Below are 25000 nucleotides of genomic sequence, written 5' to 3' on the forward strand. Positions count from 1 at the left end.
TGACGTCTGCAAGCGTTGTATCCATGTTTAGCCAAGCAAAAATAACGAAACTTGGACACCTGCTTAATTTCACTGCTGGACGTTGGTTCTCTGTTCCTGAGCTCACATCTATGTTGGGCTGTAGGTCTGAAAGGGTGGTGGGAGATATACTGAGGAATCTAAAGGAAAGTTTTCCACAAAGCCTTGTAAACTGTGTTGATTGTTGGCTTGAGGGCAGTCCAGTTGATGCCCGGTTTCCTGATTTGTACATCACTCCCAACTGCCAAATACCGGATTCTACAGAGAGACTGCTCTCCTTCAAGGGGATGCAAGATGTGCATTTTGTTACAGCGGACAAAAAACTTCTGTACAATGCTCTTGTTAAGTGTGCAAATGTTAATGTGCTCAGTGACAGGTGTGATACAAAGTGGAGGACTCACTTTGGGGGTAATCAAAACGTGCTACCCTCATGGAGGGTCCTGTACAAGGGTCCTATCCCTAAAAGATCTGGTGACCTTCAGTGGCGTGTGCTGCACAGTGCCATGGCTACAAAGGTCTTTGTAGCAAAACTGAGGTCTGATGTTTCCCCCATGTGCAGGTTTTGTGATGTCCCTGATACAATTTTCCACTGTTTTTGTGACTGCTCACAATTGGTTTCCTTTTTTCATCTTTTGGAGGCAGTGTTTCAAGGATTAGGCTTTACCTTCTCGAAAGAACTTTTCATTTGCGGGGTCAAGTACTCCAAAGCCAAAAAAGATCTGTGCGGCTGCCTGAACTTTCTAATTGGTCAAGCAAAGCTGACCATTTGGAAAGGGAATCGATTGGGGGAGGAGGGGATATCTGTGAACTTAGTGGAAATGTTTAAAGGGTTAGTGGAGTCGAGGGTCAGAGTGGAATATGCCTTCTTCCACGTAACAAATAATCTTAGTTGGTTTGGACGTAAATGGTGTGTGGGTAAAGGCTTGATCCATTTTTCTGATGATGGAAGACTGATTTTTAAATGGTGAAACAACAATCTGTACCACTGCTTTGCCGTGTGTATTAATGGGGATTGAGTAATTGATCCATAGTATGGTTCAATAAAAGGGATTTTAAAAGTCAAAAAAAGTCTCTCTCTCTGTGTCTCTCTCTCTCTCTCTTTGTCTCTCTCTCTCTCTCTCTCTATGTCTCGGCTAGAGTTAATTTTTGCTCTATTTTAATGATTATTTATATTTGAGGACAGAGAACATGCCTTAGAGAGATACATAGATGGGACAGAGATGTGTGTGTGTGTGTGTGTGTGTGTGTCCGATTGGAAGATGAGAAAATAAGAGTCCATGTTGGGGTAAATATGTCAATGGTTTTAGATGTATTTGTGCATTTGTTCTTATTGCTGTTGTGTTTGTGTGTGTGTGTGTGTGTGTGTGTGTGTATGTAGTTGTTTATGAGCTTGCTTTCTGCCCGTATGACTGCACTCCATGTGTCTAATCTAAAGTGATGCAGTCCATCCCATGCTGACTGATTCATTGGTCAGCTGCATTTCCTTAACTGTGATGTCATCAGTCTGGGTCAGCCAGGAGTGGACAGCTTCTGCCAACACGAGAGTGGAGCTGCTGTGCTACAGCTGCAGTTCCTCATCAATGAGGTGAGCACACACACACACGTGCACGCACACACACACACGCACACACATGAGCACACACACATGTGCACGCACACACACACACACACACACACACACATGAGCACACACACACACACATGTGCACGCACACACAAAGACACACATGTGCACACCACATACACACACACGTGCACGCACACACACACACGTGCACGCACACACACACACACACATGAGCACACACACATACACACACATGTGCACTAGGGGTGTAACGGTTCATGTATTCGTATTGAACCGAAACGGTACGGGCGTCACGGTTCGGTGCATGAATTTATATAAAAATACATAAAACTCGTGTGCGGATTAATTAATGTCATGCGCAATTACTGTTAAGTAGCGAGAGTTACGGGAGTTCTTTAGCGACACCTAACGCTAATCTGTAGCCTCGCCTTAGCTCTGAAGCTCTGATTGGCGCCTATGTTTTTTTTGTCAGGTCGTCGGTCGAGTCCGTCAGTCCTCAGCACTAAGGTTAGACCCACAAGAGTTAGAGGATCCGCTGGTCTCTTTAAGATCGCAAGTTTGAGAACTTCAGTTACAGTAACGTTAGTACAGGCGAAAGAGTGCTGGATAAGATGAAACTGTGTGTCGGCGTTGTTCAGCAGTTGTTGGGTATGTGAGTGGAAAAAATGCTACACATATTCGAAGCCATCACCCAGATGATGTAGGCTACCAATCACTGAAACGAGGGGAAAAAACTTCGCCTGCGCTTCAGTAGCCTTTGGATACAAATAGGGCCAAAACCTATGGCTTAAATTAAATGATTTCGTAATGACAGAAAGCTATGTAAATCGCTTGGTAATTACCTTTATGTTGGGGTAACTTGTAACTTCTCACATGAGGAGCTGGTAGTGTTAAGTGCATAGACAGTAAAATAAAGTGACAACGCTAACCAGGCTAATAAACAAACCATGCTACGGTGAGTTAACGTCAAAGGGCAAAGTCACGTGACTTCTAGTTGTAGTCTGTTTATGAAATTTATGAAAGCAATTTAGTTTTTTTAAAAAAGGTAATAGTGTGATATTTTCACAGTTAGTAGGCTAGATTATTACTTTACACACAATAAAACAAATATTGAGGCAAATTGTAGACCCTTTCATATACAACTAAACACAGATGTTGAAGGTCTTGCTTAAGTGGACTTTTAAAATAATTGTTCTTTGTAATTTGCACTTTCAGAAATAAGAGATGCTGTAGGCCTATTTTCAGTTTTATAGCTGATTGTCTTATTTTGTTTACAAGTTACAGATGGAGTCTGGGTACTTATTGTACTGTTTAGCCTACATCTTACACACTTCAGGCTGTTGCAGAAGAGACTGTATGACACTAGGTGGTACAGCCTGAGACATGTAGGCCTACAAAAAAAAATGCTTTCTGCATTTTCGTTTTGCTTTTCCCTCCATTGTACCGAACTCGTACCGAACCGTGATGTCCGAACCGAGGTATGAACCGAACCGGGACTTCTGTGTACTGTTACACCCCTAATGTGCACGCACACACACACACACACACACATGAGCACAAACACAGACACACATGTGCACAGGTGAATGTTCAATCTGAAAAACAAACTCTTTCTTAAAGAAAATCAAACACTTTAACACCTTAATTAAATGATGGCAGAATTGCATGAAGCTGAAATCAAGTCTGTCCTTGGGTCATATACAATTTAAATTACATTTAACTTCAAAACTGCATTCAGTTATTACTGATAGCTCTAAATCGTCTGAAAATACTGCATTTAATTATCATTGATAGTTTTAAATATTTTTTTTCTTAGATACCTTTTATTAATTTTTTGTAACTTTGGGCCCTATCATGATAGTCAAAGGTGCAGTGTAAAGCGTGTAATCATCACGACGCAACCTTATTCCTATGGTACACTCGAGTTTTTCGCCATGCCCGTCTCTTTTATTGAGCGAGGGGTGTGGCAATTAACGACCTAAGGAGGGGTCTGGCGCATTATCTAAAAATCACTATTGTACACTACACTACACTACCCCCCAGCAAATCGAAATCGAAATTTGCTGTCTACATTATTGTCAGTGCCGATTTAATACTAGCTGGCGACGTTTTCAATAGAGGCTTAGACAACTATGACCCACGTTTTGGTTTCGTAAATTAATTTGCCCTACTTCTTGACTGCAATGTAGTCAATTGACTGCTTGACATGTCATTTTTATTTTTCTGTACAATAAACAAATACATCTGCTTTATGCCGTAGAATTACATTCATATTTGGCTGACTTCTGCAAACGCGCAAAAAAACACTGCCATCCTTAAAAATATTTTCGTTTGCCGTAACCCGACCGACCCTGTCAATTTAGAACCGACCCAAATATTTTTTTTTTCTCCTTTTAATCCGACCGACTTGCCGGTTGTAAACTTGCGTTAAGACCGACCGATTTTTTTTACTCTAAACAACCAATACAAATAAATTACTATTTATTTTAGTAGGCCTAAGTATTGTGAATATAAATTGCCTACATACAAACGTAGGCTCTCTTAAATAAAACCCTGTGGCATCATCTCTACACCATTGGTTTACGCATGTCACACTATGGCCTATACGCTTCGTTTCATTCACACAAACATCTCGACTCAATGCTTATTACTTGGCACGAAGCTCTGGAAGAACTGTGCCCAGATCTTTTCCTATTCTTTCTCCCCTCTAGTCTAACGGTGACCGTGTTAAAGAATTGAAATTGGTTGTGGTCTATTCAGCATTTCTCAAAATATGGGCTTAACCCAGATTCGAACTCTTGGACAGGGGACTGATAACTGCTGCGTAATGGCGGCTGTCATCAGCCGGCCTTAACGCACTGAGACACAGAATTGACACCGTGGGTGAATAGGGATAAATAACAATAGAGTACACAACTGTTTCACCAGCACATTTAAATGACTTGACTAAAACCGTGCATAACTGGAGGTACACCTGTTATCTGAGCAGTCTGTATGTCCTCATTTTGCGAATGCGAGGACGATATGAGTCTATTGCATAGATGTCCAAGTCATGCATAATGTTTGAAAACCACTGGCTCGTAATCACAATAATTTAACACACGACAGTTGGATACTTCATCATGTTCCCATGCCTACATTTTGGTGAGTAGCATAGAGATCGTTAAAACAATAAAGTATGGCTCTCCGTTTGGGACATCGAAAACGTATATTTTTAATAGACTACCGTCGGAGATGCTGACTTGCAAAGGCCTCGGGATAACACGTTTTTTCCACTATCATCAGTCAATGCCTCCTTGATCAAAGTGGTGAATGAAAGAAAAAGTTTGAGAATCACTGGCTTAACAAGTTACCTGCAGTCCAGAACACACAGAATATTGCAACAAAAAGTTGCCTCTATAATCAACTACTATTTGTTCCAACAGCATTCAAACAAAACAAAATGATTCCATAAGAAGTAAAATAAAATACTGTTACTGTAGTAACTGTATCCCAAGCTTCAGCTCCCCACGTCTGTGACAGGCAGACGTGACCAGTGTTGGGAACGTTACTTTAAAAAAGTAATTAGTTATAGTTACTCACTACTTGTTCCAAAAAGTAACTGAGTTAGTAACTGAATCACTCTATGATAAGAGTAACTCGTTACCAGGGAAAGTAACTATTTGCGTTACTGTTAAAAAAAAAGTTGCTATATGTCAAAGAATTTGGATTTTTTGAGCAGTTTTGAAAAGCCAGTTGAAATTAGTAGAACAGACAGGTGTTTGTAGGCTACATGAAAGTTGATATTTATTAGATAGATAGATAGATAGATAGATAGATAGATAGATACTTTATTGATCCCCAAGGGGAAATTGTACATCGACAGACTTACGGTTGACTTCAGCCTGTGTCATAGGTTTTTGTTGTGAGGCAGAAAGATCTAGCTTTTGCTGCTTGGAGGACATTGCTCCGAGTCCTTCTTTGCTAGTGGATGGCGAGCTATCATCTCTGGTGGAGGGGGGCTATCGGTGTTTTTGGCCACTAGCGTGTGTGAGATGCCTCATTAAATTAGAGTTGCTTACAACGGATGTCGACAAAGTCTTCGCTCCTGGACATAATGTAGGCCTACACATTACATGCACGTTCTTGCCTTTGACCACAATGAATTTGAAGTAGTGCTTATATCTCCACTTTGAAAATGCCAACTTTTCACCGGATTGCTCCTGACCTCTGCTGTTTCATCGAATCTCTACTTTAGCTGTTGCGTGTGTGTGGCGCGTGTGTTGGCAAGTGTGTAAAAACACTGGTTCTGATTGGCTATCATGAAACATGACTCTGCCTTAGCCAATCCTAATCGCTTACGTCGTTATAGAGTGGTGAAGTCCCGCCCCTTCCGTTTGCCTCCATGGGACCTATCTTTCAAATAAATTTGAACGGCAGTCTATGGCGAAAAATAAATTATTTTCTGGTCCCGGTTGACTTGTGCCTTGAATTACCCATATGATGTTTGTCAATTTTAAAGACAATTTTTCATGTAAAGACATTTGCAGTTTGTTTCGTAACTATTGAATTACAACATTGTGAAAGATCGTAATTCCAACGACTACAAACCCATCAGTCGCGCTAGTGACGTTAGCTCATTCACAGCCACACTAGATTGTACAAGCATACCAGCAACAGGAAAATACCATGAGTCAGAGGATTAAACACATCAGGTAAGTTGTATTCGTCCATATACTGTACATTACATACTGTTAAGTGACATAGCAGGCAGCAAGATGCAACCGTTAACTAGCATAACAGCTCTTATCGTTTCATTACGTTGGTGACGTACATCGTTCGAGACGAGAGATGTAGTCCACTGAGTGGATTCGCACAAAACCAACATAACTTTTGAAGTCTATCGAACAACAGTACTTTCTTAACGTGAAAAATTATCTTTTAAATTCACACACATCATATGTGAAATTCGTGGCACAATTCAAACTGGACCAAAAAATAATTGTTATCTCTCCATTAACTCCCGTTCATAATTTTTTGAAAGATAGGTCCCATGGACCGGAAGTAGAAGGGGCGGGACTTCACCACTCTATTAACCCACCTCCTCACTAGCTGTGAGCCAGGGGTGCGTTCGGATTACACAGTTTATTCAATCAATGCAAAGTAAGTAACGCACCGCATTTAACGTCCAGTAACGTTAACGGCGTTGTAACGTTGTAAAAAGTAATTAATTAGATTAATCCGTTATTGACAAATTAACGCCGTTAGTAACGCCGTTATACTTAAACGCCGTTACTCCCAACACTGGACGTGACATTGTTAAATTCTCAGCTTGTTTATACCCCACACTGAATGCGTAAGACCGCTAGACCCATCACTGTGGGGACGAAGCTGAAGTTGGCCGCACATTCAGAATGCGGTGTAGTTAAGTTTCGATTCCACCTTAAATATTGCAATTTTCTACCGACAGGGGGCAGCGCTGACTGCAAATACGCGATGACACTGGCATTTGCCTAGTAGCAGACGAACATAGGCTACTCCTCACAGACGAATAAAAGCCTTTTTTCTGGTGACTCCATTGTCGACCAATATTTAAGTAAATGATACAACATGCTTTCTGTCAAATAAATCGGTTCATATTGCACTTGTTTTGGGGGGGCTTTTCTGTTCTTTCTTTACATGAGCTATATTTCATATTTTACAATTTATGCACTAGATTTGATACCCATTGCTCACACATGATTTGCCGTGAGATATTACACCACATCCCGATACTACCGTCTCACAGCGTTCATATGACACCCAGCATGCCAAATTTTGTCGTGGAAAATGCCCATTTTTTTACATTTAAATGACTATATTTCATATTCCACAGTATGCACTAGATATGATACCTATGGTCCATACATCATTTGCCGTGAAATATTACACCACATCCCGAAACTACAGTCTCTGTGCTTTCATTTGACACCATGCATGGCCAATTTCGTCGTGGAAAATGGCCATATTTCATAGATTTAATTTACATGAGCTATATTTCATATTCCACAATTTATGCACTAGATTTGATACCTATAGCCCATACATCATTTGCCGTGAAATATTACACCACATCTCGATACTGCAGTCTCTGAGCTTTCATATGACACCCTGCATGCCAAATTTTGTTGTGGAAAATGGCCATATTTTATAGATTTACTTTACATGAGCTATATTTCATATATTACCATTTGTGCACTTGATTTGATGCCTATTGCCCACACATCATTTGCCGTGAAATATTACACCACATCCCGAAACTACAGTCTCTGAGCTTTCATTTGACACAATGCATGGCCAATTTCGTCGTGGAAATTCACCCTTTTATTACAATTGAAATTACATGAGCTGTTTTTCATATTCCACAATGTATGCACTGGACTTGATACCTATTGCCCACACAACATTTGCCGTAAAATATTACACCACATCCCGATACTACCGTCTCACAGCGTTCATATGCCACCCTGCATGCCAAACTTCGTCGTGGAAAATGGCCATTTTTCTTACATTTTAATTACATGAACTATATTTCATATTCCACAGTATATGCACTAGATTTGATACCTATGGCCCATACATCATTTGCCGTGAAATATTACACCACATCCCGAAACTACAGTCTCTGAGCTTTCATATGACACCTTGCATGCCAAATTCCATCGTGGAAAATGGCCATTTTCCTTACATTTAAGTTAAATGAGCTATATTTCATATTTTACAATTTATGCACTAGATTTGATACCTATTGCCCACACATCATTTGCCGTGAAATATTACACCACATCCCGAAACTACAGTCTCTGAGCTTTCATTTGACACCATGCGTGGCCAATTTCGTCGTGGAAATTCACCCATTTATTACAATTGAAATTACATGAGCTGTTTTTCATATTCCACAAATGTATGCACTAGATTTGATGCCTATTGCCCAAACATCATTTGCCGTAAAATATTACACCACATCCCGATACTACCATCTCACATCGTTCCTATGACACCCTGCATGCCAAATTTCGTCGTGGAAAATGGCCATTTTCCTTACATTTAAGTTACATGAGCTATATTTCATATTTGACAAATTATGCACTAGATTTGATGCCTATTGCCCACACATCATTTGCCGTGAAATATTACACCCTATCCCGATACTACCGTCTCACAGCGTTCCTATGACACCCTGCATGCCAAATTCCATCGTGGAAAATGACCCTTTTTCATAGATTTAATTTACATGAGCTATATTTCATATTTGACAAATTATGCACTAGATTTGATGCCTATTGCCCACACATCATTTGCCGTGAAATATTACACCCTATCCCGAAACTACAGTCTCTGAGCTTTCATATGACACCTTGCATGCCAAATTCCATCGTGGAAAATGGCCATTTTCCTTACATTTAAGTTAAATGAGCTATATTTCATATTTTACAATTTATGCACTAGATTTGATACCTATTGCCCACACATCATTTGCCGTGAAATATTACACCACATCCCGAAACTACAGTCTCTGAGCTTTCATTTGACACCATGCGTGGCCAATTTCGTCGTGGAAATTCACCCTTTTATTACAATTGAAATTACATGAGCTGTTTTTCATATTCCACAAATGTATGCACTAGATTTGATGCCTATTGCCCAAACATCATTTGCCGTAAAATATTACACCACATCCCGATACTACCATCTCACATCGTTCCTATGACACCCTGCATGCCAAATTTCGTCGTGGAAAATGGCCATTTTCCTTACATTTAAGTTACATGAGCTATATTTCATATTTGACAAATTATGCACTAGATTTGATGCCTATTGCCCACACATCATTTGCCGTGAAATATTACACCCTATCCCGATACTACCGTCTCACAGCATTCCTATGACACCCTGCATGCCAAATTCCATCGTGGAAAATGACCCTTTTTCATAGATTTAATTTACATGAGCTATATTTCATATTTGACAAATTATGCACTAGATTTGATGCCTATTGCCCACACATCATTTGCCGTGAAATATTACACCCTATCCCGAAACTACAGTCTCTGAGCTTTCATATGACACCTTGCATGCCAAATTCCATCGTGGAAAATGGCCATTTTCCTTACATTTAAGTTAAATGAGCTATATTTCATATTTTACAATGTATGCACTAGATTTGATACCTATTGCCCACACATCATTTGCCGTGAAATATTACACCACATCCCGAAACTACAGTCTCTGAGCTTTCATTTGACACCATGCATGGCCAATTTCGTCGTGGAAATTCACCCTTTTATTACAATTGAAATTACATGAGCTGTTTTTCATATTCCACAAATGTATGCACTAGATATGATGCCTATTGCCCAAACATCATTTGCCGTAAAATATTACACCACATCCCGATACTACCATCTCACAGCGTTCCTATGACACCCTGCATGCCAAATTTCGTCGTGGAAAATGGCCATTTTCCTTACATTTAAGTTACATGAGCTATATTTCATATTTGACAAATGATGCACTAGATTTGATGCCTATTGCCCACACATCATTTGCCGTGAAACATTACACCCTATCCCGATACTAATGTCTCACAGCGTTCCTACACCCTGCATGCCAAATTCCATCGTGGAAAATGGCCCTTTTTCATAGATTTAATTTACATGAGCTATATTTCATATTCCACAATTTATGCACTAGATTTGATACCTATGGCCCAAACATAATTTGCCGTGAAATATTACACCACATCCCGATACTGCAGTCTCTGAGCTTTTATATGACACCATGCATGGCCAATTTCGTTGTGGAAAAAGGACATATTTCATAGATTTAATTTACATGAGCTATATTTCATATTTTACCATACTTAATACCTATTGCCCACACATCATTTGCCCTGAAATATTACACCTCATCCCGATACAGTCTTTGAGCTTTCATATGACACCCTGCATGCCAAATTCTATCGTGGAAAATGGCCATTTTTCATACATGTAATTTATATGAGCTATATTTCATATTTTACAATTTATTCACTAGATTTGATACCTATTGCCCATACATCAATTACACCATATCCCGATACTACAGTCTCTCAGCTTTCATTTGCCACCATGCATGGCCAATTTTGTCATGGAAAATCCCCATTTCATTACAATTGAAATTCTATGAGCTATATTTCATGTTTTACGATTTATGCAGATTTGATCCCTATTTGGCGTGACATACAGCACATCCAGATTTAACAGACTTTGCACTACTTAAAAAATCTCACAAATTCTATGTGTGCTCATGTATAGCATAAATGAAAATTGCTCTCTTATTTCACACTTCTACTGTCAGTCATAACTGTTAAAAACTGACAAAGATCACGAGGAGCGTGTAATTACATCCATTGTGCAGTTATTCTTTTTTTCTGAAATATAGCTCATGTAACTTAAATGTAAGGAAAATGGCCATTTTCCACGATGGAATTTGGCATGCAAGGTGTCATATGAAAGCTCAGAGACTGTAGTTTCGGGATGTGGCGTAATATTTTACGGCAAATGATGTTTGGGCAATAGGCATCAAATCAAGTGCACAAATGGTAAAATATGAAATAAGTAAATCTATAAAATATGGCCATTTTCCACGACGAAAGTTGGCATGCAGGGTGTCATATGAAAGCTCAGAGACTGTAGTTTCGGGATGTGGTGTAATATTTTACGGCAAATGATGTTTGGGTAATAGGCATCAAATCAAGTGCACAAATGGTAAAATATGAAATAAGTAAATCTATAAAATATGGCCATTTTCCATGACGAAAGTTGGCATGCAGGGTGTCATATGAAAGCTCAGAGACTGTAGTTTCGGGATGTGGTGTAATATTTTACGGCAAATGATGTTTGGGTAATAGGCATCAAATCAAGTGCACAAATGGTAAAATATGAAATAAGTAAATCTATAAAATATGGCCATTTTCCACGACGAAAGTTGGCATGCAGGGTGTCATATGAAAGCTCAGAGACTGTAGTTTCGGGATGTGGTGTAATATTTTACGGCAAATGATGTTTGGGTAATAGGCATCAAATCAAGTGCACAAATGGTAAAATATGAAATAAGTAAATCTATAAAATATGGCCATTTTCCACGACGAAAGTTGGCATGCAGGGTGTCATATGAAAGCTCAGAGACTGTAGTTTCGGGATGTGGTGTAATATTTTACGGCAAATGATGTTTGGGTAATAGGCATCAAATCAAGTGCACAAATGGTAAAATATGAAATAAGTAAATCTATAAAATATGGCCATTTTCCACGACGAAAGTTGGCATGCAGGGTGTCATATGAAAGCTCAGAGACTGTAGTTTCGGGATGTGGTGTAATATTTTACGGCAAATGATGTTTGGGCAATAGGCATCAAATCAAGTGCACAAATGGTAAAATATGAAATAAGTAAATCTATAAAATATGGCCATTTTCCACAACGAAAGTTGGCATGCAGGGTGTCATATGAAAGCTCAGAGACTGTAGTATCGGGATGTGGTGTAATATTTCACGGCAAATGATGTGTGGGCAATAGGTATCACATCTAGTGCATAAACTGTGGAATATGAAATATAGCTCATGTAAATTAAATCTATGAAATATGCCCATTTTCCACGACGAAATTGGCCATGCATGGTGTCAAATGAAAGCTCAGAGATTGTAGTATCGGGATGTGGTGTAATATTTCACGGCAAATGATGTATGGGCCATAGGTATCAAATCTAGTGCATAAATTGTAAAATATTAAATATAGCTCATGTAAATTAAATCTATGAAAAAGGGCCATTTTCCACGATGGAATTTGGCATGCAAGGTGTCATATGAAAGCACAGAGACTGTAGTTTCGGGATGTTGTGTAATATGTCACGGCAAATGATGTATGGACCATAGGTATCAAATCTAGTGCATATACTGTGGAATATGAAATATAGTTCATGTAATTTAAATGTAAGAAAAATGGCCATTTTCCACGACGAAGTTTGGCATGCTTGGTGTCATATGAACGCTGTGAGACGGTAGTATCGGGATGTGGTGTAATATTTTACGGCAAATGATATTTGGGCAATAGGCATCAAATCTAGTGCATACATTTGTGGAATATGAAAAACAGCTCATGTAGTTTCAATTGTAATAAAAGGGTAAATTTCCACGACAAAATTGGCCATGCATGGTGTCAAATGAAAGCTCAGAGACTGTAGTATCGGGATGTGGTGTAATATTTCACGGCAAATGATGTGTGGGCAATAGGTATCAAATCTAGTGCATAAATTGTGGAATATGAAATATAGCTCATGTAACTTAAATGTAAGGAAAATGGCCATTTTCCACGATGGAATTTGGCATGCAAGGTGTCATATGAAAGCTCAGAGACTGTAGTTTCGGGATGTGGTGTAATATTTCACGGCAAATGATGTATGGCCATAGGTATCAAATCTAGTGCATATACTGTGGAATATGAAATATAGTTCATGTAATTAAAATGTAAGAAAAATGGCCATTTTCCACGACGAAGTTTGGCATGCAGGGTGTCAAATGAAAGCTCAGAGACTGTAGTATCGGGATGTGGTGTAATTTTTCACGGCAAATGATGTGTGGGCAATGGGTATCAAATCTAGTGCATAAATTGTAAAATATGAAATATAGCTCATGTAACTTAAATGTAAGAAAAATGGCCATTTTCCACGACGAAGTTTGGCATGCAAGGTGTCATATGAAAGCTCAGAGACTGTAGTTTCGGGATGTGGTGTAATATTTCACGGCAAATGATGTATGGGCCATAGGTATCAAATCTAGTGCATATACTGTGGAATATGAAATATAGTTCATGTAATTAAAATGTAAGAAAAATGGCCATTTTCCACGACGAAGTTTGGCATGCAGGGTGTCATATGAACGCTGTGAGACGGTAGTATCGGGATGTGGTGTAATATTTTACGGCAAATGTTGTGTGGGCAATAGGTATCAAGTCCAGTGCATACATTGTGGAATATGAAAAACAGCTCATGTAATTTCAATTGTAATAAAAGGGTAAATTTCCACGACAAAATTGGCCATGCATGGTGTCAAATGAAAGCTCAGAGACTGTAGTATCGGGATGTGGTGTAATATCTCACGGCAAATGATGTGTGAGCAATAGGTATCAAATCTAGTGCATAAATTGTGGAATATGAAATATAGCTCATGTAAATTAAATCTTTGAAATAGGCCCATTTTCCACTACGAAATTGGCCATGCATGGTGTCAAATGAAAGCTCAGAGACTGTAGTATCAGGATGTGGTGTAATTTTTCACGGCAAATGATGTGTGGGCAATGGGTATCAAATCTAGTGCATAATTTGTAAAATATGAAATATAGCTCATGTAACTTAAATGTAAGGAAAATGGCCATTTTCCACGATGGAATTTGGCATGCAAGGTGTCATATGAAAGCTCAGAGACTGTAGTCTCGGGATGTGGTGTAATATTTCACGGCAAATGATGTATGGACCATAGGTATCAAATCTAGTGCATATACTGTGGAATATGAAATATAGTTCATGTAATTTAAATGTAACAAAAATGGCAATTTTCCACGACGAAGTTTGGCATGCTGGGTGTCATATGAACGCTGTGAGACGGTAGTATCGGGATGTGGTGTAATATTTCACGGCAAATGTTGTGTGGGCAATAGGTATCAAGTCTAGTGCATACATTGTGAAATATGAAAAACAGCTCATGGAATTTCAATTGTAATAAAAGGGTGAATTTTCACGACGAAATTGGCCATACATGGTGTCAAATGAAAGCTCAGAGACTGTTGTATCGGGATGTGGTGTAATATCTCACGGCAAATCATGTGTGAGCAATGGGTATCAAATCTAGTGCATAAATTGTAAAATATGAAATATAGCTCATGTAAAGAAGAAACAGAAAAGCCCCCCCAAAACAAGTGCAATATGAACCGATTTATTTGACAGAAAGCATGTATCATTTACTTAAAGATTGGTCGACAATGGAGTCACCAGAAAAAAAGGCTTTTATTCATCTGTGAGGAGTAGCCTATGTACGTCTGCTACTAGGCAAATGCCAGTGTCATCGCGTATTTGCAGTCAGCACTGCCCCCTGTCGGTAGAAAATTGCAATATTTAAGGTTGAACGGAAACTTGACTACACCGCATTCTGAATGTGCGGCCAACTTCAGCTTCGTACTGTGGGGTGCGGTAGCCTAGCCTACTCTCTGGGATTTAAGTCAAGCAATATAACCATACAAATGTTTCAAATGAGTAATTTCGGCTTTGTCTGAACTGGCCATTGTAGGCTACGTAAAAAATAAACAAGTAGGCCTATTCCCTATCCAATGATATCGGCAAATGTTTGTTTTCCAGAGTAAGAATTTCACTTCACCATGCACCTTCAACAATGAATAGCTCATTACACTTATGTTGAACATAGGCCTAACTGGTATCATTACAAACATTATTCTGTGTCCTAAAAACTGGCATTTTATGGCATTGTGTCATGTAAGGTCGTTGCAAAATCTAGAGAAATGTGTGAGGTGGTCAGCGGGGGACAATTGAGACACATTGGATTGTGTTATTACTTGAACATTCCACACTATCCACAGCTGTGGTATCGGGGGCAGGAGGATTACTGTTATATAAAATTCTTCAACAGAAGGCCTGCCTCGAATGCAGGCTTGCCCAAAATAAAGGCCTGTGGTTTGCGCAGCCTACAGTAAGTAGGTTAAGTAACAGACCCGCCACAATGTGCGGTATGATGATTTTTTACGAGCAAGATGTTTTTGGTGCCCTGCATGTTCTTAAATAACAATGATCATCAGTAGCCTAATATTCAACCATTATTTTGTGTAAATGGGCTATGCATTGGGTTAGACACCAGGGTCCATATTCACAAAGCCTTTTTATCTTACCACTAGGAGTAGGCTACTCCTAAATAGCAATAAAAGATTTTAGATATAGGAGTTTCTCTTATTAAGTTATTGATAGCTGAGCGCTCTAGAATCTTTGACTAACAGTCTAAGAGTGAGTGAGTCTTCGTTGCTATGGATGACGTTATTACTCATGCACGAGCTTGACTGAAGTGACCACCTTGATTGGCTGATGATTGTAACGCGGGAATGATTCCAAACACCTCCCTTACGATGAGTGGCAGGTGACAGGTCTGAGAATGCGTGCGCTACACAAGGACGGAAGATGATGAATAACTGAATAAAAAGGCCTAAATGAATCAAGAGTAAGGCAAAACAAATAGCCTAGTAGCCTAATGAAACATACGGATGGATGTAGTATCTTTGTAACATTATTAAATTTATCTGTTACTATGCCTATGCCTTCATGTAAGTTTGCAAAAGAGAACATTTTAATTTGATTCACAATAATGTTACATTTAATTTACATGTTGACAATGAGTAGCCTAGTTTTGGTTGTTGTTGGTGGCGTTATTGCATGTTAGTTATGCCTACAATGCAAAATTGCTTCCTCACGATTAGAAGCTCCTGTAGCCGCATAAGATTTCAAAACAGGCGAAATGCCACAAAACCGGTTTGTGAATAGGTCTGTGAGTTAGGAGTCCTCTGGACTTCTTTTAAGCTGTCACAGCTGGTGGGAAGGTGTGATTTGTTGGGGGCAGGGCCGGATTAACTGGGCACAAATGTCTGATGGCCCCCCCTGCCCCCCAGTCAACGTGAATCGGGTGGTCAGTTAATAGGCCTATATCGTGAAGATTTTTCTTGCCATCTAAGGCACGAGCGCATCTGTGAGGCCAAGCCTCACCAAGTAGCCCGTTTGTTTACAACTAACATTACATTTAATTAAACTGCTTATAGGCTATGCCGAAATAGTTTTCAACATTTTGAATATTAGTGTCGGGTGAATTAGGAAATGTTCTTTCTCATGGCTGAAAGCTGCTTGGGATCCCCCCCTGTCAAGCAATATAACCATACAAACGCGCGCACTCATTGTTTCAAAAGGAGTCATTTCGGCTTTGTCAGAACTGAGCTGTGGACGACACGGCAAGGCATGCCCAATTAAAAATAAATTAACGCAATGCAACACAGCACAGACCCCGCTTCTCTCGCGTCAGTCACTGACATGAACGAAACACAGAATCCGCTTCTCTCACGGCAGTCACTGACAGTAGCCTAGAATAAATGCATGGGGAAAAAAAACTTCCCCATGACAAAGACATCGTAAAACACTGAAAGTTAATATTTTGTCACTATAACATACATCTGTCCTTTGTCAAATGTGTTATGTTCCAAGTAGCCTAGTGCGTAATTCTGCTTCATAAAGTTGAACAAATACATTTGCTTATTTCACAGAAAAATATAAATAGCCAGTTAGGGTCTACAGTGCAGAGTTGGTAAGTTATGGTAGGCCAACTTGGAGTGAACATACAAACAGGGGAAATTCTTTCTCTTGTAGCTGAGTAGCCTCAGGTGCGCATGTAGACATAAGGCCGAACATGCAAGCGCCAATGAATCGTGCTCTCATGACAATCACGCCGTTAAACTTAAATAGGTTAACATCACTCTAAGTTCGCCTTCAAGCAAGGAAAACGATGATTTGAAGACATCTGTTTCGTTGGAAGGGAAAGGGGTAGCAACAGGGCAACACAGAGACAGGCCCGATGGCAGGGCTGTTATGAGAGTATTAAAATATGGGATATTCTACGGGAAAACATTAAAACGGCTAGACAGCGGGGGGAAGTTAAAATACGTGAGAAACACGGAAAAAGTTGGCATGCATTGTTTCGGTCCCCGTGCACAGGGATTATTTGTCATATTATTAATCACATATGATTATTTGTGAAATTGTGCAAACAGGCGCATCACATTTAAAAAGGAAGGACTGGTAGCATGCAAGCTCACGGGAAAGATTGATTTAAGAACGTTATCACAGTGTGTGGCTGTGGCGCAAAGCAGCGTGGGCGGAAGACAGTGACAATTGGCAGGGGTCAGCGACAATTGGCAGCGTCAGAAAAACCAGACTCAGGTGTCAGACTCAGAAAAACATCTGTCATCTTCAGACAAAACTGCCTCAGCGTAAGAAAAACCTCTGTCATCCTCAGATAAAACTGCTCCAAACCAAACGGCCTCAGAAAAACATCTCTAAGGAGTCAGGTGTCAGAAAAAACGCTGTCAGAAAAAGTGGTCAGGTCTCAGAAAAAACGCTATCAGAAAAAGTGGAGTCAGGTCTCAGAAAAAATCTGTCAGAAAAAGTGGAGTCAGATCTCAGAAAAAACGCTGTCAGAAAAAACAGAGTCAGACGAAAAAGTCTCAAATGAAAAGTTATTGCGGGGAAAGAAGAAGACGACAGATACAGAACGGTGAGTTTAATATTATGCTTAATACATTTATTCTATCACTGGCATGTTATATTTGGTGCTATATTTGGTTAGATGTAGAAATTATAAGTAAAAGTAGAAAGTGATCCAATGGTATACACATTATAGGAAATCGATGTATGTAACTTAGCTAACCTGACTTCGCTAGTAACATTAGCAGCTGCTGTAAGGCACATACGTACTACATACAGCAAAATAATTTGTTTTTCGTAGGACTACGGTACATTCAATGAGCTAGGGAAAAGTGGGTTAAACATTTTTCCACCACGAAAGTCCAGAACGACACCTGGGCCCAGTTTCCCGATAACGACGGAGACACGCTCTTACGAGGGTTTTCTACGATTCATCTTACGATCGTTAGTTTGGTTTTTCCGACTGTTTCCCGAACATGCTCATAGCGTGAACGCGCGTGCACTGCTCTTAAGATGTTCTTAAGGGGAGCTGTCCACGTTAATAGTTCTGAAATATCCTCTGATTTGATGGTGATGTCAGGTGACTGCACGTCACAGCTATAGGCCTACCATTTAAACTTCGGATCTACACATTAATTCACATCAATACGAAAATAGAAACACTTTGACATCTGCATGTAAGCATCCCAAGTAGGTTATATACCACACAGAGACATAAATAATTGTAATTATTTTAAAATTAGATTGTTGCACCATGCAATAATTTTTCGCCGGTGTCACTTAACAACACGTTTGAAGATAAGAAAGAAGTCGAGTAAGAAAGAGAGGAAATGTGTAGGCTTAGATTTTGATGCAGTAGGCTACAGACTAAACCACATGTTGCTTTCTCTGCTTTTTACCTCATAGGCCTAGGCTAATAAAATATAGCCTTCACTTAGCAAAGATAATGTCAAACTATTCTGGCAACGTCTCGTTTCATTGCATTTTTGTCCGCTTTTCATCACATTATTATGACCATTAAATGTAGGCTATTTTGCACGCTAAAATCTGATTCATCACAGGTAAACACAATAAAGAATGGGAACGTAAGTTGGATTATGTATTCTAAGTTGTAATTCCTCTGTATGTCCTGTTGGTGACCTCAGTGAGAAGTACTGTTAAGACGCTCTTAGCTGGTAACGAGTACTCTGGAGCACTCGTAGATCTACGAGTGTTTTCACAACACTCTTAAGCTACGATGGTTTCGGGAAACAGTCGGCAAATCTTAAGACGTTCGTAAGAGGGACTTTGCGACGCTCTTAGGCTTAAGATGCTTTCGGGGAACTGGGCCCTGGACCATTATTTCTTACTTTTGCTAACCGTTTCTCAGTTGTATCCTACACTACCTACCAGTAAGAAACCTGCATCATTATCATCACATCATTATTCCCAAACCCCCATAAAGACAAATGTGCTATGCCATGATGTAATACCATATAATTATACCATTATAAAATGTTAGCAGTTGTTATTGTCATTGCACAACAATAATAGACAGACATACAGTAAAAATAGACAGGTACTTGAAATGTAATCCCCAGGGGACAATAACTGCAGTGTTGTTGAATTAATTTGATATGAGATGTTATCTTAAAGGGAAACTTGGCAGGATTTCCTCCTCTGCTGGAGAAATTGCGCATTATGCTATTTCAAACTGGGAAAAGGTAATGATAAAGCACATGGATTTGTTTACAAGCTAGCGAACAGTTAGCATAAGTTTAGCAGAACTATGTGGATGTTACAAGGTAAGAAACACGATTTAAAACAAGTTTCTTGTTTCTCACTTCTCTTTCCGGGACGGTAGTCTCAATGTTGCAAGGTTGGTTTTCTGCCTGTGGACGCTAGGCGCAGCGGGGAAAGTCACCATTTTCACCGGAACAGGTCATTTAACCATCCAAATGATTTCTAAACGGGTTTATTACGTTGAAATAGTTGCCAAGTTCCCCTTTAACTTATTTAGAGAAATGTGCCTTGTTGTTACTACCTGCTATTTCATGTAATGGTATTATCATAATGGTATTATATGGTATTAAATCATGGCATAGCACATTTGTCTTTATTAGGGGTTTGCACGGCGTGTCATCAGATCTGGACATCGCAATATTGGAGATACTCGCCTCATTAGAAAGCATTAGGCACTGAAGTAAATCCCTAACATCGTCAAGGAAAATGGTTAATTATTGTCGTGTTTTAGGTTGTACCAATAGGTCAGACTGAGAAAAACATCTGGTGTAGGTATCGACTTCCAAAAGTTATTAAAAAACCAGGGAGAAGGGACAATAATGCCAGAAGTTATCAGAGGAAGGGGGGCGCTTGTGGTTGAACTTGGTACTTCGGCTCCCTCACCCAACTCATATGGATCTGCGCTGCCAATAATCCGTAATTTCTCGAAATATCGCGCCTTTTCTTGTGGTCCAAGTCCTGCCCTATATGCCTTTGCATCTTAGACGCATTTTGATGAGCTTTTCTGTTGTTTAGACACGGCTACAATCACGTAAGATATCCAAAGTGCATAATACTCCATTGTACTTCATTCACTGATTATCGCCAATATGGCCGCGCGTGCTGGGTTACCATAGTTACCGGCCAGAACGTGACGTTGGTGCAAACCCCTAATGGGGTTTTGGGAATAATGATGTGATGATATTGATGCAGGTTTCTTACTGGTAGGTAGTGTACAACTGGGAAACGGTTAGCAAAAGTAAGAAATAATGGTCCAGGTGTCGTTCTTTTGTGGTGGAAATTTTTTTAACCCACTTTTCCCTAGCTCATTGAACGTACTAGCCTGACGAGCCAGACCCACATTAAAATGTAGGGTCTGGGCACACCGTTCACAGTGCTCCGTCCGAGGGGCTGGATAATCGGTTGTCTTTCAAATTCCTTCTGCACGCAATAGGACAGCGCTATGAGTCCCATGCGTTTACCACCAGCGGAGCTAGTTGGCTAGTTCAAACTTTTGCTAACTTTAATAAAAGCTTAACTCGTGTCACACCGTTCGCCAACAGCAACATCCATCTTATTTGTTTTCAAGTAGCAGGGAATTCAAGCCAAACTCTGCCATCAATCATTATGTTAAGCCCGCCTAACGACTCTATACACGATTTGATAGGCCTGATAGAAGTTTAATTTTTTCGAGCTCACAAGCCAACGTAGAGTTGCTAGACTAGCGCTGCCACTAGGGTGAGTCTAGATTTCTAGCAGGTGTTAATCCAAATTGCGGTTAAATGCTTCAATAAGAGAGCCTTTCAAGACAAAAGAATTGCTATTTAGAGCACCAGTTTTGCATCTTTGTACTAAATCCTTCATTATAATCATGCTAAGTAAAAATAAACTTAGACAGCCCGCATGAGATTCCAGATAAACAGTAATTCTGAGGCATTCACAAGGAATATAAATTAAAAAGCCTTTATTTTAAACTTGGGTATCCATTAAAAAACATGCCAACATGTTTCGGCCTCTGTAGCCTTCTTCAGGGTAATGTTTGATTGACAGAATTAAGCTTGATCAATGTTCAAAACAAAGTAGCAAAACAACTAAGTTTGCAAAGACATTTGGGGAAAATAAAAGAACCGTTCTAGTCTGGATGTTACAGCCCAGATGAGTTGTGCTCTCTCTAGTCTGGATGTTACAGCCCAGATGAGTTGCGCTCTCTCTAGTCTGATGTCTCTCTAGTCTGATGTCTCTCTAGTCTGGATGTTACAGCCCAGATGAGTTGCGCTCTCTCTAGTCTGATGTCTCTCTAGTCTGATGTCTCTCTAGTCTGGATGTTACAGCCCAGATGAGTTGCGCTCTCTCTAGTCTGACGTCTCTCTAGTCTGATGTCTCTCTAGTCTGATGTTACAGCCCAGATGAGTTGCGCTCTCTCTAGTCTGATGTCTCTCTAGTCTGATGTCTCTCTAGTCTGATGTTAGAGCAGAGATGAGTTGCGCTCTCTCTAGTCTGATGTCTCTCTAGTCTGATGTTAGAGCAGAGATAAGTTGCGCTCTCTCTAGTCTGATGTCTCTCTAGTCTGATGTTAGAGCAGAGATGAGTTGCGCTCTCTCTAGTCTGATGTCTCTCTAGTCTGATGTCTCTCTAGTCTGATGTTAGAACAGAGATGAGGTGCGCTCTCTCTAGTCTGATGTCTCTCTAGTCTGATGTTAGAGCAGAGATGAGTTGTGCTCTCTCTAGTCTGATGTCTCTCTAGTCTGATGTTAGAGAAGAGATAAGTTGCGCTCTCTCTAGTCTGATGTCTCTCTAGTCTGATGTTAGAGAAGAGATAAGTTGCGCTATCTCTAGTCTGATGTCTCTCTAGTCTGATGTTAGAGAAGAGATAAGTTGCGCTCTCTCTAGTCTGATGTCTCTCTAGTCTGATGTTAGAACAGAGATGAGTTGCGCTCTCTCTAGTCTGATGTCTCTCTAGTCTGATGTCTCTCTAGTCTGATGTTAGAACAGAGATGAGGTGCGCTCTCTCTAGTCTGATGTCTCTCTAGTCTGATGTCTCTCTAGTCTGATGTTAGAGCAGAGATGAGTTGTGCTCTCTCTAGTCTGATGTTAGAGCAGAGATGAGTTGCGCTCTCTCTAGTCTGATGTCTCTCTAGTCTGATGTTAGAGCAGAGGGGAGTTGTGCTCTCTCGCCACATGTGAATGATTGGGGTCGCCAATGTCTTGTGACATCCAAATATGGTCACCTGCCAAAAAAGTTTGGGAACCCTTGGGTTAAGCTATTCGACAGTGACCATGCGTTTTAGATTGCCAAAATAAAGCCCTTTGTGTATGTGTGTGTGTGTGTGTGTGTCCTTACAGAGACACACAGCTCATGGAATTCTAATGAGTCTAATTATTAAGGGTCCACACACACACACACACACACACACCCACACAGACACACACCACACCCACACACACATGCACACACACAGACACACCGAACACACCACACACACACACACACACATCATGTCCCTGTGCTCTGGCTGGTCTGAGATTCTGATAGATAATTGTAGCCTAATGGAGTGCAGGACCTTCCTTCTGGAAAGGGTCACATCTTTCTCTCTTGCTCTCTCTCTATCTATCTCTCTCTCTCACTCACACACATACACACACACACACACACACAAGTACACAAAGTAGCTCTCTCTCTCTCTCTCTCTGTGTCTCTCAGTCACACACATTTACTTGAATATCTCATCCTGGTCAGGAGTGTATGCAAGAGAGAGAGATAGACACACATATACAGTCACCTTTTATTATTTCCTCCTAATGTCATTGCTCTCCAAGATAACTGATTTGATTTTAGGGCAATCATGACATGTGAGATATACACACACACACACACACACACACAAACACCTGAGTGTATCTCCATGTGCTGCGTCCATATGAGCTGCTTTGTGTCAGAGACACACACACACACACACACACACACACACACACACACACACGTCCATATGAGCTGGGTCGTGCTTGACAGCTCATTATCCAGGGAGGAGTGCAGGGCTGATGGATTGATGGTTGTAATTTAAATATTTATTCTGATTACGAGGCGGAGCACGCCTCACGTTTACCACGTTTACGCCCTGGAACCTGTATAGGAACAACAGACAATCAGTTCAAAAGAGAGAGAGAGGATGAACACATGGGATCTGCTTTTACACACACACACACACACACACACACACAGTCCTCTAGTGTACCAATCCATTTTCCCTTTGGGTTCTGTCCTGATCCCGACACCGTCTTCATATCATGCAATATGCATGAATCATGAAACACACGCACACACACACACACACACACACACACACACACACACTGATACACAAACACACAGATACGTACAGACGCCCGTGTGCACACACATGAGGAGATGCTCATGAGGTTGGAGGTTGTAACACATGGATCAGTTTCATATGAAAAAACACACGCACACAGCCATCATGGGAATTTAGGATGGAGAGAGAGAGAGAGAGGGAGAGAGAGAGGGGGGTTGGTGGAAGGAAGAGATGTATCACAGATACTACTGGTTCTGTCCTGTGTGTGTCTGTGTGTGTGTGTGTGTGTGTGTGAGAGAGAGAGAGAGAGAGAAAAAAAGACAGAAAGAAAAAGGAGGAGAGAAAGATAAAATCAGAAAGGAAGATAGAGAGAGAGGTAGAGAGAGAGGAAAGGAGTTAAGAAAGATAGAGAGAGGGGGAAAGAGAGAGAAAGAAAGGAAGATAGAGAGAGAAAGAGGAGTGAGAAAGCAGAGAGGAGTGAAGGAAGATAGATAGAGAGAAGGAGAGAGAAAGAAAGAGAGAGGAGTGAAGGAAGATAAATAGAGAGAAGGAGAGAGAAAGAAAGAGAGAGGAGAGAAGGGAACGCAGGATGAAAATGAAGAGCTCACATTTCCTGCCAGCAGCAATACAGGAAATGCTGGAGAGCAGATACGTGTGTGTGTGTGTGTGTGTGAGACAGCAGGAATTTGAGCTGCATGGCTAAGTCTTTTTGGATCGATCCCTTTCATTTAGCTGCTGTCCCTTTGACATTTGAAGCACTTAAGCATAAAATAGTGATGTGTGCTGTGTTAGTATGTGTGTGTGTGTGTTAGTGTGTGCTGTGTGCTGTGTGTGTGTGCTGTGTTAGTGTGTGTGTGTGCTGTGTGAGTGTGTGTGTGTGTGTGCTGTGTTAGTGTGTGTGCTGTGCTAGTGTGTGTGTGTGTGTGTGCTGTGTTAGTGTGTGTGTGTGTGTGCGTGTGTGTGGGTGTGCTGTGTTAGTGTGTGTGCTGTGTTAGTGTGTTAGTGTGTGTGCTGTGTTAGTGTGTGTGTGCTGTGTTAGTGTGTTAGTGTGTGTGCTGTGTTAGTGTGTGTGCTGTGTTAGTGTGTGTGCTGTGTTAGTGTGTGTGCTGTGTTAGTGTGTTAGTGTGTGTGCTGTGTTAGTGTGTGTGCTGTGTTAGTGTGTGTGCTGTGTTAGTGTGTTAGTGTGTGTGCTGTGTTAGTGTGTGTGCTGTGTTAGTGTGTGTGCTGTGTTAGTGTGTGTGTGCTGTGTTAGTGTGTGTGTTGTGTTAGTGTGTGTGCTGTGTTAGTGTGTGTGCTGTGTTAGTGT

General features: G+C 40.4%; 1 protein-coding gene across 1 annotated transcript in view; it reads left to right on the forward strand.

Moving 5' to 3' along the window:
• stxbp5l (syntaxin binding protein 5L) overlaps positions 1-25000 on the forward strand; it is a 220233-nt gene that overhangs the window by 52058 nt on the left and 143175 nt on the right. The window contains exon 3 of the mRNA XM_076262457.1: positions 1522-1603. Within this exon, the coding sequence (XP_076118572.1) occupies positions 1522-1603 (82 nt within the window). The remainder of the gene's footprint in view (positions 1-1521; positions 1604-25000) is intronic.

The sequence above is a fragment of the Alosa pseudoharengus genome, unplaced genomic scaffold, assembly GCF_046254945.1.
Source record: "Alosa pseudoharengus isolate Yale_2024_CS ecotype anadromous, Long Island Sound unplaced genomic scaffold, YU_APseudo_1.1 YU_APseudo_1.1_scf_3, whole genome shotgun sequence".
Taxonomy (NCBI): domain Eukaryota; kingdom Metazoa; phylum Chordata; class Actinopteri; order Clupeiformes; family Clupeidae; genus Alosa; species Alosa pseudoharengus.